At 45.3% G+C, this 17763-nt stretch overlaps 1 protein-coding gene across 1 annotated transcript in view; it reads right to left on the bottom strand.

Moving 5' to 3' along the window:
* Positions 1-12514, bottom strand: part of Vstm4 (V-set and transmembrane domain containing 4) — a 92579-nt gene extending 80065 nt beyond the window's left edge. Inside the window, exons 1-2 of the mRNA XM_027947931.2 lie at positions 12442-12514; positions 3979-4377 (exon numbers count right to left, since the gene is read on the bottom strand). Coding sequence (XP_027803732.2) covers positions 3979-4377; positions 12442-12496 — 454 coding nt within the window. The 5' untranslated portion in view covers positions 12497-12514. The remainder of the gene's footprint in view (positions 1-3978; positions 4378-12441) is intronic.
* Between the last annotated feature and the right edge of the window lie 5249 nt (positions 12515-17763).

Below are 17763 nucleotides of genomic sequence, written 5' to 3'. Positions count from 1 at the left end.
GTTACTATAGAAAGTGGTGCCAACAGTACTAAAAATATATAATCTGCAGGATGCCGTAGGTAAGAAAGCTTTCTGTGGTTTGGCAAACTCAAAGAAGGTACAGTGGAAGAGGAAAGATGGATGTGGAGCCTCAAATAAGATGTACAACTGGAATAGGTCAAGGAAAAGAGATGCGGGTTTCCCAGAGAGAGTTACTGTATCTACCTTGTGATTTCTACCTCAAAGGTATCCACAGCAAGGGATGCTAATTCCACCTCACAAAGAGCACTTCATACATTTATCAAGTATTTACTGAGGTTCAATTTTGTGACAGGTACTGTTTCCACATATTTGTCATATCATCATCATCATCATCATCATCACCATCATCATCATCATCACCATCATCCTCAAAAAGTATATGTTATTGAATTAGTCAGGGTTCTAAGAAATAAGGTTCAGAGAACCAGAAACAACATATCTATCAATCATGATTTGTCAGCAATCTGGGCATCCTTAAGCCAAATCAAGTGAATACAGAAAACTAACCATCATGATTATAAAGATGAATCTATGGAAAAAGTTATTTTTAATGCTGGTGAGAAAATAAATTTATTAACTATTCTAACATCAATTTTTAAGTCGGGTATACGCTTGGACCCAGAATTTTATTACTAGCACTTATACTAAACAGTGACATTTCTGGAGATTAACTGACAAAGATTTAGCACAGCTTAAATGTTCAATATAATAAGTGGGAAGCTAAATTTTGGTACATCCACACCATGGTATGCTATTCTGCCATTAAAATTACACTATGGAAGCATATCTAACAAGGGAAACTTGAACATTATTTACCAATGTCAAAAAAGCCAGGCACAGAACAGTATTTATACTAAGACTGAAGTGAGGTTTCATATTTCTATTTGTACAAAATACTAGAAGGATTGATATTGAAATGTTAGCATGGTGGATGAAGACACGGTAAGTCTTTTTTTATTTTCTTCTTTAAACACTTTCAGTGTTTTTCCATATTCTCTGAAACTGAACTACATTATTTTTGCAGAAGAAAACAACAAATATGTGGAAATCAGGACAAATAATAAGAGCCAATACTCCTATAGCAGTTACTTTGTGCCAGGAACCATTCCTTACATATTTTGGCATGAGTCAAGACCCTCCATCTGCTGGAAGAGGGGCTTGCAACAGCCAGATGTGAAGAGACCGGCCCTGGTCTTTCTTTCTGGGAGTTTACAGTGAAAGGCCATTTTATCCCACATTAAGAACACTGCAGGAAGGAGCACATGCAAGTTCACAGTGAAGGGCCAACAGTGGGATAGTGTTACAAGGGAAACCCCAAGAAGCATTCCCCCCTCCCACAGATGGCTTGAGAACCTGGTAAAAAGGAGGGGAAAAGAATGAATGGTAGAAAAGACTCTGGAGCCTGGGTGGAGCAGGTGGGAAGGCCCTCCAAAACACCTCTAGGCAGTCCTGTTTAACATTCCAACCCAAATGTGTTTACCCACAGAACTAGCATTTTGCTGCTGGCTTATGTTTTTGTTTTCCACATAACAACTAAAGTGGAGATGTAGGAAAACAAGGTCCCCAGGTCTAAGCAAGACAAAGGGCACCAGGAAAGGCACCCGGGGAGGCTGGAGCAGCAAGCTGGCCCCAATCTTGCCCAGAAAAGACAAGCAACCAGCCAAGGCTCTGCAAGCTTCCTCCAGCCCAGGAAGCATACATCCCAACCAGAACAAGACGGACTGGTTTCAGGCCTTTTACCTAGGGTTACCTTTCCTAACCCCCGGGCATAATCCCTCAGAGCTGCGGTGGAGCATCGGGTAGGTTATGATCATTGCTCAAGTTTCCATTCTTCCCATCAATGAACTGTGGCCGTCCCCAGAGAATGAGGCAGGCAGAGCAGGAAGCAGCTCACTGTGAAGTTAGAACCACTTCCAGGTGAGAGGTCAAAAGAACGTGAAGGGCAGTGAGAGAGAAAGAGGAGAGACGGAGAGGAAAGAGGAAGGAGAAAAAAGACAGAGTGAGGGAAGGGGAGATAGGAGGGAAGAGAAAAGGGAGGATGAGGAAATTTGGGGGGAAAAAGATGGAGGGGAAAAGATCCTTTATTTCCAGTGAAGCCTTACAAACTACCTCAGGTTTTTGAAGCAAGTTTCCAAATAAATGTTCTAGAAGAAACCCCGTTTCACTCACTAATTCACATTAAATAACAAACTAGATGATTACACTTATTTGAAAGTAGTAAACCTTTTTATATGTTCTAATTGGCAGAGCTTTATTACTGCCAGGAGATTTAGTGCATGACTCCAGAATATACTGGGACGTGAAGACAAGCAATACACACACACACACACACACACACACACACAATCTATGTTTCAGAGCCAAGAGATAGTCAGTGTGGGTTCCCTCTTCAGCCCCGGTATTTTTTTTTTAATGTAGCTTTTGTTTTCTGTGCCAAGATACATTTTTATACTAATAGTCATTTGTTTTCTTGAATTAATTTGTTTAGGGAGAAAAAAGTGCACAGCATTTCAATTATTATATCATTCTGTGTTAACAAACATTACAAAGACATGCTTTAAAGACCACTCATATAAATAATTTTTCTTTAATATGTTTCATATTCATATAGAATATTAAAACTACCTTCACAGCTGAGTTTTATTCCTTAAAAAAAAGCTATCAAAACAATATCACTAAGGCCTTTAATATTTATTACATATACATCATAAAATTAGATCATTCTTGTTTTTGCTGGAGACCACCAGCTTTACTCTGATCTTCTGCAAGCTAAATTCAAGTTCAAAGCAATCAAAGTTATAAGTTGAGTGCACAATAGAAAGTTTTGTTAAAATTGCAAGAGGTATCTTCTTAAACAGAATACCGGTAATCAAAAATGCTGACCTTCGATTTAGTACTTGGTAGCCAAAATGCTCCAAAACTATGGCAAGCACTTCCTATCTGTCCCCAAGAAGGGAGGGCCGCCTCTGAGCCTTCACCCACTTCCTGATGAATCTCACAGCAAGCTGTTGTCTGACCTTGGTTCAGTCCCCCTAGGCAACTCCTCAGAGCCACCAGTCTGCCCTATTGTTAGGCCTGGCAATTCACATCAGGACCTACTGACACACGGCACCTGCAGGGTATCCAGCACTCTAGCCAAAGTAATCAAGGCTGCATAGATCTAAGTTAGAGGCTGGCACCGGTAAAGGCTCATTTCTTGACCAAACTCTAGTCAAGCTCCTCCGAACCCTCTCTCAGCTAGGCCTATAAAAACTTGAACAAACACAAAATTTCTGACAGTTCGGGGTGCATGCCTAGAATGATTCACTCTCCACAGGGTGCCTGCCTGAGACTAATTGAGGCTGGTAAAAGAACTTACTGTTTGTTCCAGCCTTCACCTGATGACAGAACCTGTCTCCCGGCCTCTGTGGGAAGGTAGGAGCCTAACTTCCAGAAGCAACTTAGCAAACTCTGATGGGCTCCACATGGACCAAAGACCCCATCCTCTTTCCATTGCTTTTTGTAAGTTTCACTTTGTTCACTGAAAGTAGATTCACATTAAATCACAAGCTAGATGATCACACTTACTTGAAAGTTATGAACATTTTTATATGTTTAATTGGCTTTGCTTAGCCTGTGTCTGGATTTGTTTACCTTTGAGAGAGCACATCTACTCCAATGTTTTAGACATGAAAAAGGTGTTACCCAAAGAACAAGTTAAATGGCCTAGGGGCAGACACTTGCTCCTTTCTGTTCCCCATTTCCATGTCTACACCCCGCATCAGCCCAAATGTCCAAATAAAGCTCTGCCCTCCTCCCCATGGTTCAACTCACGTGGCTGTGGCCCACAGACAGACAAGATGTGTTCTAGCAGAGCTGAACTGTTGTCCTCTGCACTGTGACAGGACTGACCACTGACCTGGCCTCCTCCCAGGCCTCCGCACCCTACATCTCCAGAGAGACTAGATGTGCCCTCACCTCTCATTTCTGTTGCTGAGGAGCCATTGGACCAGGCTGTCCATTTATTCCTGTGCTTGCTGATTTCCTGGACTTTGCAGACATAATGCCCTTGATCTGCTGGCCGAAGGGTCAACACTGAGAGCCTGTAGAGCGTCCCCCGCCTCTCCTCAAGCAGGCGCAGCCTCTGCCTGTTGGCGCTGCGACTGAAGTTCCCGTAGTACTGCACCACTCGGAGCTTGGTCATCTTGACCATCAAGGCCTCCTGGGAGTTCGAACGTGCAAAGAACCAGCGCACGGCCAACAAGCTGTCCTTCCGCCTCTTCTGGGAGACATGGCAGTGGAGGGTGGCATTTTCCCCCTCCAGGTAGTCAACCACAGGCCCTGGGGACACGGTGACATTGAGAGCCCCACAGACCTCTGTAGAGAAAAGGGGAAAAAGAGAAAATGATGATTGAAGGCTACAGCCTGTCCTCATGTGGCCAGTCCACAGTGGAGATGAGTGCTCAGCATGACCAGGGAGACAGGCGACCCCTGTACCTTCCATGTTCACTCCCCACCTTCCTGATGGTCGGAGGAGGGCTTCTTCTGAGGACAGCCTCCGTGGCCTACCACGTGCTCATCTATGGACAATCCCATTCACATGGGATGCCAAACACCAACCATCTGGCTGAACATGTTTCAAAAATTGTTAATTTGTTGTCACACAAAAAATTTGGAAGTTTGCAACCTCTTAAAAATGTTCAGCACACATCCCATCTCCCCTGTCAGCCTCCCCCAAGGTCTCTGGACAGGGTCAGATCTGCCCAGGGTCAGGGACGAGCCACCTCCTCTGACGGTCTGCCACCACAAGGCTGAGCCTGCCTTTATTCCCTCTTTCTCCATCTGAGCTATTTCAACACTAACCAGGGAACATGCTCAGTAATGGTCAAGCAGGATGCTGCACTAGTACCACTAACGGAGAACAACAGAGCTCTCAGTTGACATGCAAGAATAGAGAACAAGCCTCAGGAACAGGAAGAGTTGAAGGACTCGCCCAACACCCCAAAAGAGGCTTCAGAACTCCATTCCCCATCCACCTTTTTCTGTTTGGGTTTCTTCATTAGGACCAGACTCCTTCTCCCAGTCACATTCTTCCCTGAGATGATCTTTAATGGAGACACCCTGATGCCCACCCAACCACTCAGCAGGTCGCAGAGAGACTGAGTGTTGCTTGCTTTTCCAAGGACCCACTGTTCTTAGTGTAGGGTGGCTGTGCAGAGAGGCGATGCTGTCCCGGAGCCCCCAGGGGGAGCCTCCCCATATTATGGTTTAAATGTGTCTCACAAAGTTCATGTGTCAAAACAATTCCCCAAATCACAGCTTAATGGTATTTGGAGGTGGGCCTTGGGAGTGATTAGGATTAGATGAGGTCATGAGAGTAGAACTCCACGATGGTATTAGTGACTTTATAAAAAGAGAGAGACCTGGCATGCTTGCTCTGCCTTTTCATGCGATGCCCCCAACCATGTTAAGGTGCAGCAAGAAGGCCTCTACCAGACACTGAGCAGATGCCAGTGTTATGCTCATGGACTTCTCAGATTCCAGAAACATGAGCCAAATAAATTTCTCTTATTTATAAATTACCAAGCCTCAGGTACTTTGTTATAGCAACAGAAAACAAAATAAGAAACTGGCAGACAGAACCCATGAAAAAAGATGCTTTGCCCAGAATGCTGGAACCTCTTTCTATACAATCAGTGCTGTCCTCTCACCAGGTCCTGTGTCCCTATTCCTACACTTCACAGGTGCAACTCCATTAAACACCACTGCTGCCTTTGCAACCAACAAGCAGGTATCCCCAGGGTAACCCAAACCCACAATTGTCAGATCCCCAATGTCTCCTTCTAGGGTAATCCAAACCCACAATTGTCAGACCCCCAATGTCTCCTTCTAGGGTAATCCAAACCCACAATTTTCAGACCCTCAATGTCTCCCTCTGGTCACATGAAGGAACTTGAGCCCCAGATCAAAGAGTCAACAAAAGCTTTGTCACCTGGTCAGTGCTACAGATAAACAAGAAGGAAGAAAGAAAAAGAGATCACAATTGAACATCTGACAGAGACTGTGGATGAACAAAGTTGAAGCTGTAATGGGGTCAGGTGAGGCTTGTCACATAAAAAATATCCTTCATTGTAAAAATCCCATCGATATGTCATTGGTCTTTGTCCAGTTTCTAATAATAACACAGACTAGGAGGTTATAAAGAAAAGTGGCTTAATTTGGCTCTGGTTCAAAGTTGAGGAGCCACATCTGGTTATGGCATCTTGCTGGCAGCATCCTGAGGTGACACAGGCATGACACGGCAGAGACAAGGGTGTTTGAGACCTTGTCCAACTGACTTTTACAGCAGAATCAACCTCATGATAACTTATTGACCCATTAACTCATTTGTGAAAACAGAGCCTCATCATTTCTTAAAGGTTCACTGTGGTTTGGATATGAGATACCCCCACCACAATAGGTTCAAGCAATAGACAATGCAGGAATGTTCAAAAGTGAAATGATTAGATCATGAGAACTATAACTTAATCAATGGATGCATCCATTTGATGGATTGATAATTTGAATGGACCACTGGTGGTAACTGTAGGCTGGTAGGGTATGGCTAAAGGAAGTAGGTCACTGGAGTGTGCCCTTGCAGATTATGTTTTGTCCCAGGCTTTTCTCTCTCCCCACCCCTCTCTCCCCACCCCCTCTCCTTCCCAGCTACTTCTCTCTACCATGCCCGGGTGCCATGATGTTCTGCCTCATCTTGGGCTCAGAGCAATGGAGCCAGCCCATCATAGTCTGAACCTCTGAAAGCATGAACCCAAATAAACTTTTCTCTTCTACCTTGTTCTTGTCAGGTATTTTGGTAACAATGACCAAAAGCTGATTAGTATGTGGTCCCAGCTTTTAATATCTCATAATGGAAATTAAATTTCAACCTGAGTTTTAGAGGAGATATACCATGGTCAATCCATAGCAGTCATCCTCTTCAATGGTTTCCACTACTGATATTAGTAGACTGAACACCTCAAGAGTTATGACTTGAGCATCAATTTTCTTTCATTGCTTTTCTCATAGAAGCCAGGCATTAGTCCTAAGAACTCTCCAGCATAATTCAGAAATCTTAACTTAAGAATGTCCATAGAGTGCCTTTTGTCAAGTAAAGTAACATTCACAAGGGGATTGAGATAAGAACACACTACACCATGGCAGTCTTTGGTTATCTTAAAAAAAAAAAATAGATGAGAGTGAACTTAAGAAAGAAACACCAGTGCTCAGCTGAACTCTAAGCACATTGTGAACAGGTTTGAGGCCCTCAGTGTTTACAGTGAGGATGAACAAGGCCAGCCCAGGCAGATACTTGGGAAATACAGATTGACAGGGAGTCAAGATGTCCTGCCTCAATTTCTGGGGAACATGCAAATGATATTTTACATGACAAAAGGCATCTTATGGATATGATTGAATTAAAATTCTTGGATTCTAGAGTATCCTGTGAGCAGGTGCCTGGCTTTTGCAGTAACAATCCTACTATTGTCCAGAGTCACTCATAAAGGGCAATAGAAGAGGAATTGGCCCACTTCTTCCTTGCCTCTCACCCACCTGGCGGGCATCTTGCCCACATGCCATGTTAGATTAGTCCGACTGTGTTTCCACCCAACTGCTGAGGCCCTGTCTGAAGCACACGGGGGCCTGTGGCGGGGCTCCCTGATGAGCAAGGAAGCAGCTGGGACCCCAGGCTGACCCCACCCCTACAGGCGCAGGGGGCTGGGCAGGAGCAGGGAGAGCACAGAGATGCAGCAGCTGGCTTCCAGAATCCAAGTCCAGCCGTGCCCCACCCCCAGAGCTCCCCACTGGAGTCCAGGAGAGCTGGGAAGCAGGAAATGGAAACAATATGGGTGGGATGATGGTGCTGTGGACCCCACGCCCCGGGCTCCTCCTGTTAACGCTGCATGAAGAAGGGATTATTTATAGTGACTGAAACCAGGAGAACGTGCCAAGTGCTCCAGTCCCCATGGGAGGCCAGATTCCATCTTGGAAGCAAACTAGTAACCCTTCCACTTCTGTGCCTCAGGCCCGGATCAGCAGCTCCCAGGAAAGGAATGGACGGAGCTGCTTCCCGAGATGAACGTTTTTTTTCCTCTTTATCATCACACCTCTCTGCCTTCATTTTGCCCCCATTTTCTCTTACCAATGACCCAAACATCTGTTTCTCCCACGTGCAAAAAGCCTTGCTATGGTTTGAGTTGTGTACAGCCACAAAATGCACATGTTGAAGTCTTAATCCCCAGCCCCTCAGATTGTGGCTGTATTTGGAGTAGGGCCTTCAAAGAAGTAATTCAATTAAAATGAGGTCATTAGGGTGGGCTCTAATCCAACATGACTGGTGTCCTCATAAAAGGAGATTAGGACAGAGGGAAGACCACGAGAGGACACAGGGAGAAGATGCCATCTACAAGCCTTGGGAGAAAGCAACTCTGCCAGTATCTTGAACTCAGCCTCTGGAACTTTGAGAAAATAAATTCCCATTGTTTAAGTCACCCAGTCTGGGAACTGGCAGTTCTAGGCTCACCTTAGCCCTCCACTGATACTCACAACCACAGTCAGCACAAGGGGGTGATTGAAACAGAGCTGAACACCATGGCCCACCGGAAAGCTTTGTTGGAGGTCATGCACTCTCAGGTAGTGGGGCTCCTGTGCTTCCAGTGAGCTTTCTCAGCAAAGCCAACACCCTCCCCAAGCACTAGAAGTGGCTGCAAATGTGGGGACCCAGCTTAGATGAGAGACGGTGCAAGAGGAGCACAGAAGGACATTGATGTCAGTACTAGGAGAGAGAGTTGGGCAGCTTCTTTCCTACTGTGGTCAGCAGGCACCACGTGACACTGGGAGGCAGGACAATGAGAAACTGGGCACACCAATGTCCAGAGGTAGGTTAGAGAGAGCTCAGTGCCCTGGAAGCCCAGGCCTTGCCCTTATGGATGTCAGCATGAATGACAGAGCATTGACACCTAAGGGACAGGCTGGACACAACTGGGCTAAGCCAGCCACAGAACAGGACAGGGTGGGTGTCGCTCCCCTCCTCCTCTAGGTAAGATAACACAGCTGGTCTGGGCAGATCCTCCCTCTCCTGAACTAAAAGGAGAATTGTTCAAGTCACACAAGCTGAAAAAGGAATTTAATTTTTTGCTTTGTGACTCTTCATTGAGGAATTGAGGTAGAGGTAGGCCCCCACATAACATCTCCCCACTCAGAATTCCTGCCTCCTCAAGGTTATTCACTGTGCAAATAAGAAGATGGCATTCCTGACTTCATGGAGCTAAAAGGCCAGGGTATAGGGCAACTGTTACTCTGGAAAAAGACAGGAAAACTTAACTATAGTGTCATAGGCTACAAATAAAAGTGCATGAAAGAGGAAGGTGATAGTACTGATGGAGAAAAAATTAGGATTTGCATGGTCCCAGGCCTTCCCAGCTTTCTAGGGAGAAACAATGAAACACAATTGGTGGCTTGGAGGGACTGAGAAGACAGCCAGGGGCTGGTGCCCAAATAGATTGGAGATCTGGCTCTGGTAGATAGGAGGCTCTTGGAGCCTCAGTTTCTTCATCTAGAAAATGGAAAGATGATGCCTTTCAGGGTAAGCCTAGGATTCCAATGAGGAAAACACTTTAAACTGCAGATGGTGGTTTACATGCACTGAGCGCTGGGGAGGTGGAAGCGATAGAAAGTGACCCACACTGATCTTGAGTAGGGAGGGCTTCACAGGCACACAATCTGCAGGCACACAGTGCCCTGTGCTTGGAAGGGTTCTTCCCCTGGCTTTTACCTCTACTGTTCATTTCTTGAAATTCTAATAATTTTTAATTAGGGGCCCAAATTTTTTTGTTTTGCACTGGATCCCATTCATTAGATAACTGGTTATGTTTGTACATAAGGTTTCCCTGGGTATAAAAGTTAAGGGGTCTAACCCCACTATTTTCATTCACTAATGTCATGAAAACTAGCCTAAAAAGTCATCCATGCAGCCGATCGGTACACAACCTACTTCTCATGAAGCAGCTGAGGACTGGGGCACAAGCACTCCCAGATGCAGGCAATGAAGGTCCTCTGTCAAAAACAAGGCACCAGGCTCGCCCAGGACACAGGGGTGGGCACAGCTGGGTCCCTCAGTTCTGATCTGGCCAGGAAGGTGGTGGTGGCTCTAGCCCCCAGAAGCCTCTAAGTTTAAAAGGAATGCAAACTGAAGTACTCAATCAGCAGCAAAGAGCTTCTTAGTGATTAAAGGATAGATAGTTCAAATTCATGACAATGAAACTCTGAAAGAAATATGTTGCATTACTTAAAAATCCACAGCAACAGGAGCCTGTGTTTACTAACCACTAAGCAGAAGTGCTACCAGACTTAGCCCCTGGGTGATTCGTTCATATTAAGCCCATCACCTAAAATTAGCTCTTATCCAAGACCTTGCTCAGTGATAGAGGCTTAACATCGGCTAATGTGAACTCTATGCCAAGAAGAGTTCTAAACACTTTATATGTATTTTCCCAATTTATCCTCATACTCTGCTAATCCTCATTTTACAGACAAGAGAACTAAGGCACAGAGAGGCTAAGCAGCTTGTTCAAGTTCACAAAGCACATGGCAAAGTTAGAATTTGAACATAGGAAATCTGGCTTCAAAGACAACTCATTACCACCACTCTGGACTAAGGCTTGGCTCTTAATATTTTGCCAGTTGGTTTTCTTTTCTATGAAATGAAAGGTAGAACTAAGGTCCCACTCCACCCCAAAACAGGGGTTAGAGCCTGGACTTCTGTAGTAAGCTGCTCTGCCAGGCTTTCCCTTGCCAATGGTGATGAAGAGTCCTGGATGAAGAACTTAGAGCAGGTATGTGGGGTGAGTGCCATCCAAGAAGGAGCATAGCCAGGAGAGACTCTAAAGAATCCTAAATTCCAACTTTGCAGGTTCCTGAGGACTTCTGGAAACATGATAATGTGCTTGACCCCAAACAGTAAATCTCAGTTACCCTCTAACAGCACCTGGGTGGTCATAGAGCACAGGGAGAAAGGGCCTGGATGCCCATGTGCATCTCCTGGCTGCTGGCTACTCCATGCAGGCCATGAGAGACAGCCTAGTCTGATGAACCCAGACAAACTTCCTGTCATTCTCCATCAAGACAGTGACTACCATGAAAGAAGCATTTCCCATGGCCAAGATTTCAGGTTCACTGCACTTGTAGCAGGACATGCTGGGGACAATGGATAGATTTCCTTCCTCTGGCATCTAAGTCCCTCCACCTCAGACTCGAGTGTGTACTAGACTAGTTCAAGCACCAGCTCCAGCACTGGGAAGCTGGATCACCCCAGAAAAATTACTGAACTCTGAGCAGCAGTCCCTCATTTAGAAAATAATGGCACCCAACTTAGCTGTTGTGAGCACAGAGTCTACAGCCAGGCTTCCTGGGTTCAAATCCTGACTCTGCTGCTTACTAGTCTATGAACTTAAGTCAATTCATGAACCCATGCCTCTGCTTCCTAATCTACAAAATGGGGACAATGATAGCACCTCTCTTAGGTTATGGGCCAGATGAACTGAGTTACTTGGATCTATAAATATTTGAGCTTGTCATTATTACTTTGAAATACCTGGCACCTGATAGGTACCCAGAAAAAGTGAACCATTGATATAATTATTATTACTATTATTCTAGCCAGCATGATCCTTACAGCAGGGAGGCAGCCAGCCAGAGAAAGAAAAGAAAATTCTTCAGCAATTTACAAGTTGGAGCCATAAAAAAAAAATGCAAGCCAGTAGTGTGGGCAGAAAGGCTGCCCGAATCCGGATTCTTGTGAGAAAGGGTCAGGCTTCCTCCAGCCCAGGTTATCCTATCTAACAGTCCTGGTCACCTCAAAAGGCCCGTGACAAGTCTGCAGCCCCCAACTCCGGCTGGGGCAGATCCAGCAGCTAGCTCCGGACTTCAACTTCCAGCCACTCTGCTCTGCGCAGAAAGTTAAAGGAAAGTTGCTGACCAGAGGAGCCTGCCAACAGTTGTGGGTCCTGTCCGTTGTGGAATAAAAGGAAACAAACCATGATCTAAGGGTTGCGGATCCTGCTCCAGTCCTCCCCTCCGAGGCCTGTCACTTGGAAGGGCATCGGGGTGTCGTGAGAGCATTTTTGTGCTGGAGCCCTGGGCTCAGGTCCTGGAAGAAACCGCGTTCCCTGGAGGGCTTCGGCGGAAAGTTAGGAAGGCGCCGCTGAGCCCCGCCGCACTAGCGAGCCCATCAGAGCGAGCGCACCGGCGACAGTGACAGCGCAGTCCCCGTCCCTCTGCCGGCGGGCGCGGAGCGGGGACCCGAGGCGACAGGGCCTCCCCGCCAGGCCCCAAACCTCCCCAGCGCTGGCTCCCGGCCCCCCGCCCGACCTCCCGCTCCCTGCCCGCCCACCCCACTGCGCTTACCCGGGGCCGGAGCCTGCGCCAGCAGCAACGCCGCCACCAGCGCCAGGAGCCGCATCTCCCCGCCGCCGCCCGGCGCTGTGACGCGGGAGAGCGCCGCCGCCGCCAGGCCTGGCCGCCACCAGCCCGCCCCGCGCCCGCCCCCGGCCCTGGTCCCGGCCCGCCCCTCGGGCCGCCTGCCACCTCTGGGGCCAGGACTTCTGGGTCCCTTGGCCCTGCGATGGGCCAGTGGAGAGGCCTCGCATTCCGCTTGTTCAGTGACCCGTGGGTGTCTCCTTTTGCCTTGTCCATTTCTCAGATGAGACAATTGAGGTGCTGACAGGTGGTTGCTCTGACTTGGAAAATACAGAGCTGCAAAGGGCTTGTTGGTCTCTTGCCCCCAAGGACACTGTGATTCCTAAGGGGAAGCGGGTGGGGAGGTTGGGGGCGGGGAGGTTGGGGGCTGGAGTGCATCTACCAAATCCCTGGCCTGAGGCTTACTGAGGATCTCCTGCAGCCACGCCACCTTTATAAGCCCCAGAGCGGAGTAGGAAGGAGAAGCCAGCCCTCTTCTGCTGCCTAAAGTTGGAGATCCGGGACCGGTTTCGGACTCCTGGAAAATTAAAGGGTTCACACAGGCAAATCCAGAAAATGTGGAAACTGTTAACAATTATGACTATTTAGGGCGCCCTCAGCCTGTCCTGGGCTAAGTGGTTTGCACAATGTTACCAAATCCTTCCACTGTGAGACCCTAGGACAGCTCCTTAATTCTCATGTGCCTATCTGTACAATGGGGAAACAGTTCCATCCCTCAAGATGTTGTTTAAGAAGATCAAGAAAGGCAGATCCAGTTCCAGTAAAGATGTGTAGTCCAGCACCTGACATGAACATCAGCTATCATTTACTATTATTAATATAGATAGGGTTGCAGAAGCAAAGAGATAAAGGAACAGACCCACATCACTTGGCAGGGAACAGTGAGTGACAAAGGACCCACCACAGGTGCCTCTGAGCCAGGGAACTGGTCTCTTCATGGTGGCTGTAAACTTGAGATCTGACCTTAACTGGTGTGTTAGCTCAGGATCTCTAAGCAAGAAAAATCTGTATTGGGTAACTGTGTGTGTGTGTGTGTGCGTGTGTGTGTATCAGGGGAGGGTTTTGTGGGCTTACAAAAAAGGAGAGAGGCAGCCAGCAGGAAGGTCCTGATGGAGAGCAGGTCCCTGGAGGATGAAGTGGTGGATAAAGAGGTTCCCATATCTTTACCACTAAGCAGAGGGAGAAGGGGTGGAGGAGGCAGAGAGTGGTGCTGAACCTCAGGGCCAGTCCCAAGGGACCATTCACTCCTGGAGCCCAGGCCAGTGATACAACTGTTTTGTGAGCTCTCTAGAAAGCAGGCACTTCCTGGGGTCTTTTGAGTCCTTTGGGATCTCCCAGCTGGGAGGATCTCCCATGGAACAGGGCCTGCAGGGCATGAGGTAACCATGGAGGCAACAGGAATAGAAAGCAACCCCTCTCAGCCAGGTCTGTGGAAAGTCCTGAGATGGTTAGCTGGCTGCAAGGTCACTGGGTCTAATACCAAGGACAAGAAGGTCAAGAACTGGAGTCAAATGGAATCCTGTAGCTCAGAAATGAAAATGTTCCTATCAAGCTTCCGGAAAAGAGCTCGAAAACCACTATGCATGAACAAGCAAGCAACCCAAATATCCCATGTGAAGTCCCAGGTCACTTTATAGATTAGTAAACTCAAAAAGGACTGGAGACCTGTCCAGGGTTCTGTGGGCCACCGAATATATGAACTGGGAACTTGAATTCTGACTGTAGATTGCCAGCTTGGACCTGGAGCCCATGGCAGTGTTTGGCCAGACTGGGGAGAAAGTTCTGGAAAAGGGGCTCTAGGTTATCTGGAAGATAGTTCTGAAAGCATACTCACGTCCCATACTGAGCAACAGCTGTGGGTCTTTGAGCAAGATGATCTCTCTGAACATTACTCTAAAATGACATCTGTAAAATGGCATGTCAACATGAATACACATGAGCAGGGAGCTGAGGGGCAGTTTGATGTCCTCCATGACCTCCAACCCCAGCTGTGCTGCTTGCAGTTAAGTCTCCCAGCTGATGGAGAAGACATATTGGCCACACTTTAGGGAACCAAATCCTGCTTGGGTTTTGTGTATTTCTAAATATCAGTCTGTCCTTGCAGAACTGAGCAAATGTTCAACCCAGACACACTTTGTCCTGTTTTCTTTTTGCCCACATTGGTGCTTACTGGAGATTTGGGGCTGGAAAGTGCTTTTCTTGCAGTTTTGTGATACATCGCATTGTACTGTTTTCAACTCGGTGCTCTGTCAGTACTTCTCAGCTTCTCAAGTGATCTAGCAGAACATCTTAGTGAGACCTTTGCTTCATGAAACAGGAATGGGAGGATATTTTCAGTCCCCATGGAAGACATAACCAGTGATCCCAGTGAAATGGTATTTTTGCTGTTCTAGACTACGTTAGCAGAAACCTTCCTGATCTTTCCCTTCTCCCTGCTCCCTACTAACTCATGCACAAGCTTTCGATGATTTGAAAACCTCTACTGATTTATTTATTTAGCCCTGGCTCTATAAGATCTAATTTTGTTCTTAATGAGAATAATACTCAAATTATTTTTTTTAAAAAATGATTACTTTCCTAAAAATTCCCATCTGAGGTTTCTAAATAGGCATTCATTCAGATCATACTTTTTTTTCTTTTCTCCTTCCTTCCTTCCTTCCTTCCTTATTTTATTTTTATTTTATTGTTGCTGGGAATTGAATCCAGGAGTGCTTTACCGCTGAGCTGCATCCCCAGCCCTTAGGGTCTGAGTCTGTCCTTGAACTTTGAGGTCCTCTTGCCTCAGCCTCTTGAGTCTTTTGGATTACAGGCATGCAACACCATGTCCAGCTACATTCAGATTATTCTAAAGTTGATCCAGGTCCCTGGGCATTGAACACTCAACCAATTCTTGGTTCAATCAGTCACCACTGAAAGAATCATAGAAATCCAGACTCAAAATAAATGCATTTTGTTTTTTTGGAACCTAGGTCAGAGATGGAAGAGTATTGTATAGTTTTGTAATCAGTTTCATTCTGTATATAGCTAATACATCCCTATACTAAACACACCAAGGAAAAGTAAATATACCTTCTTGGGTCTACAGCAGATTTCTATGTATTGTTCTTTCAGTCTGGACGTATCCACATAATTGTAAGATTTTCTCCTCCATATTGCTTATAGGCATGTTTCAGCTAAAAGCAAGAGTTACATGCTTGAATTGACACGAAAAGGGAATAAACAAAAAGTAGACTCTGGATAAAAGAGTTTTCATCTATGAATGATGGGGGGGAGGATAAGAAAGAGATCATGGTTACAGACGATACATGCATCTATCCATCCAATCAGTAGGAAAAGCCTAAAACCATTCATGGTAAAATTTTCAAGAAACCTATAGCTGGGAGAGAGATGTGAAGTGTACTTCTTTTTCCCCTAAAGGTAAGTGATGGATGGGCACCATTTGTGACCTTAGCAATAATTGTGAGTTTGGTGCCAAGTTTAGTGCCAACTGGCTGAATGCAGCAACTTGGGCCAACTCCCAGGGAACAGAAAGGAAGGACCCCATGTTCTTAGAAGGCTCCAGAAGAAGGAGATTGGAACAAGGAAAATTCTGGACTGGTCATCTATATAACTGACCACAAAGAAAATGTACCTTCAAATTGACCACTGATATTCAAGACTAAAAATCTTAGTTCCTTCCCTCTACTTCCATTGACTGAAACATTCAATGAGTGAAAAGACTGAAGAATTGTCCAGAATAAAGGAGGTTAAAAAGACTTAGCCACTAAATGTACTATGTGATACTGGATACAATTTGGGATCAGAAAAAAAATTGCTAAAAGGACATTATTGGCATTGTTGGAAAATTTTGAATATGGATGGATTGTATTGTTTATCAAATAACTGCTAAATTTTCCAAGTGTGGATATGGAAAATAATACTTTTTGTGCTTCAGAAGATCTACACTGAAGTATTTGGTGTTAACAGCCATGATGTCTGCAGATTACTCTTAAAGGATTTAGCAAAAATAAATGTATCTATGTTTTATATAATATGCATGTAGAAAGAAAAAGCACAGAGAAACAAAATGAGAAGTGCTGAAGCTAGACAAAGAGAATACGAAAACTGATGTACTATTCTCACAACTTCTTTTAAGTTTTAATTTTTTTCAAAATAAAACTTAGAAATAAAAAATTGTCTTTGATAAGGCATGATGGCACATGTGTGTAGTCCGAGCTACTTGGGAGGCTGAGGCAGGAGGATCACTTCAGTCTAGAGGTTCAAGGTCAGGCCAGACTATCTGGGGAAATAAAAAAGGAATTTGTTTATAAATTTTACTTTAAGAGATCTCAGTTTTCTTTTATTTATATGCTGGTTATAAGCGCAGTATAATTATCTAATATAATTATATGGAATATATGAAAAATTTTATATTTAATTTACAAAATGCTCCCTCCCAATTTCAGAGATGTCACGATGAATACATTTCTAATATTTTGTGAATTTATGCAGAAGTATTGACTTTCTAAAAGATTCCATTTGGACTCTTAAAAAGTGGAAGATTAAGATATTTCTGTATAGTAAAGGCAACCATTGCCAGTTTGGAGCAAGTCTGGATTAAAAGTATTATAGAAGCAACAGGTTGTAAGCAACAGAGGTCTGGGGTGAGCAGGTTTGACCCAAGTGGTCATTTCACTCCCATGGGAGTGAAAACATCTAACTCATCAACTCGTTGCTACAACTGACTCCCTTTCTGGGTACATGATGCTGAGGGCCCATCACCCCCAGAAGAATCTGAGCTACATTCAGTCCCCAAATCACTGAAGAATCATTTTGGTTTTACAAACCATCACATAAGATTAGTTTTAGTTGTGTTTTATTGCTGTCACAATTGTGTGTGTATTTAATATCGTTTTCCAGTTAAAAAGCAACCACAAACTTGGATGTGCTGTGTTTGTGTTGTTTAAATTGCTTCAACAGCAATGACTTGAAGACAGCACAAGTTCCATAAGAATGTTGTTGGCCTTCAAAAAAGAGTACTCAAGTACTCTGTGGTGAATTCCCATGCTCTTCTCCTGAGACTGACAGCACCTCAATTTGGTGGTTCCTGGCTGTGTACTTGGAGGTGCTTCAGTAAGTCTGACAGCAGAGTGTAAATAAGTCTGGGGGGCGGGGTTCATGCATCATTTGTGACCTCCTCATAGGGCCCTTGTGCTCTGCTCCAAGCTAGGAATGAATATGATTCTGTGCAAAGCACCAGGTTATTCGTAC

Source organism: Marmota flaviventris, chromosome 4, assembly GCF_047511675.1.
Source record: "Marmota flaviventris isolate mMarFla1 chromosome 4, mMarFla1.hap1, whole genome shotgun sequence".
Classification (NCBI taxonomy): domain Eukaryota; kingdom Metazoa; phylum Chordata; class Mammalia; order Rodentia; family Sciuridae; genus Marmota; species Marmota flaviventris.
Note: the sequence above shows the minus strand (reverse complement) of the source record. Positions and strands in the feature narration are given on the sequence as shown.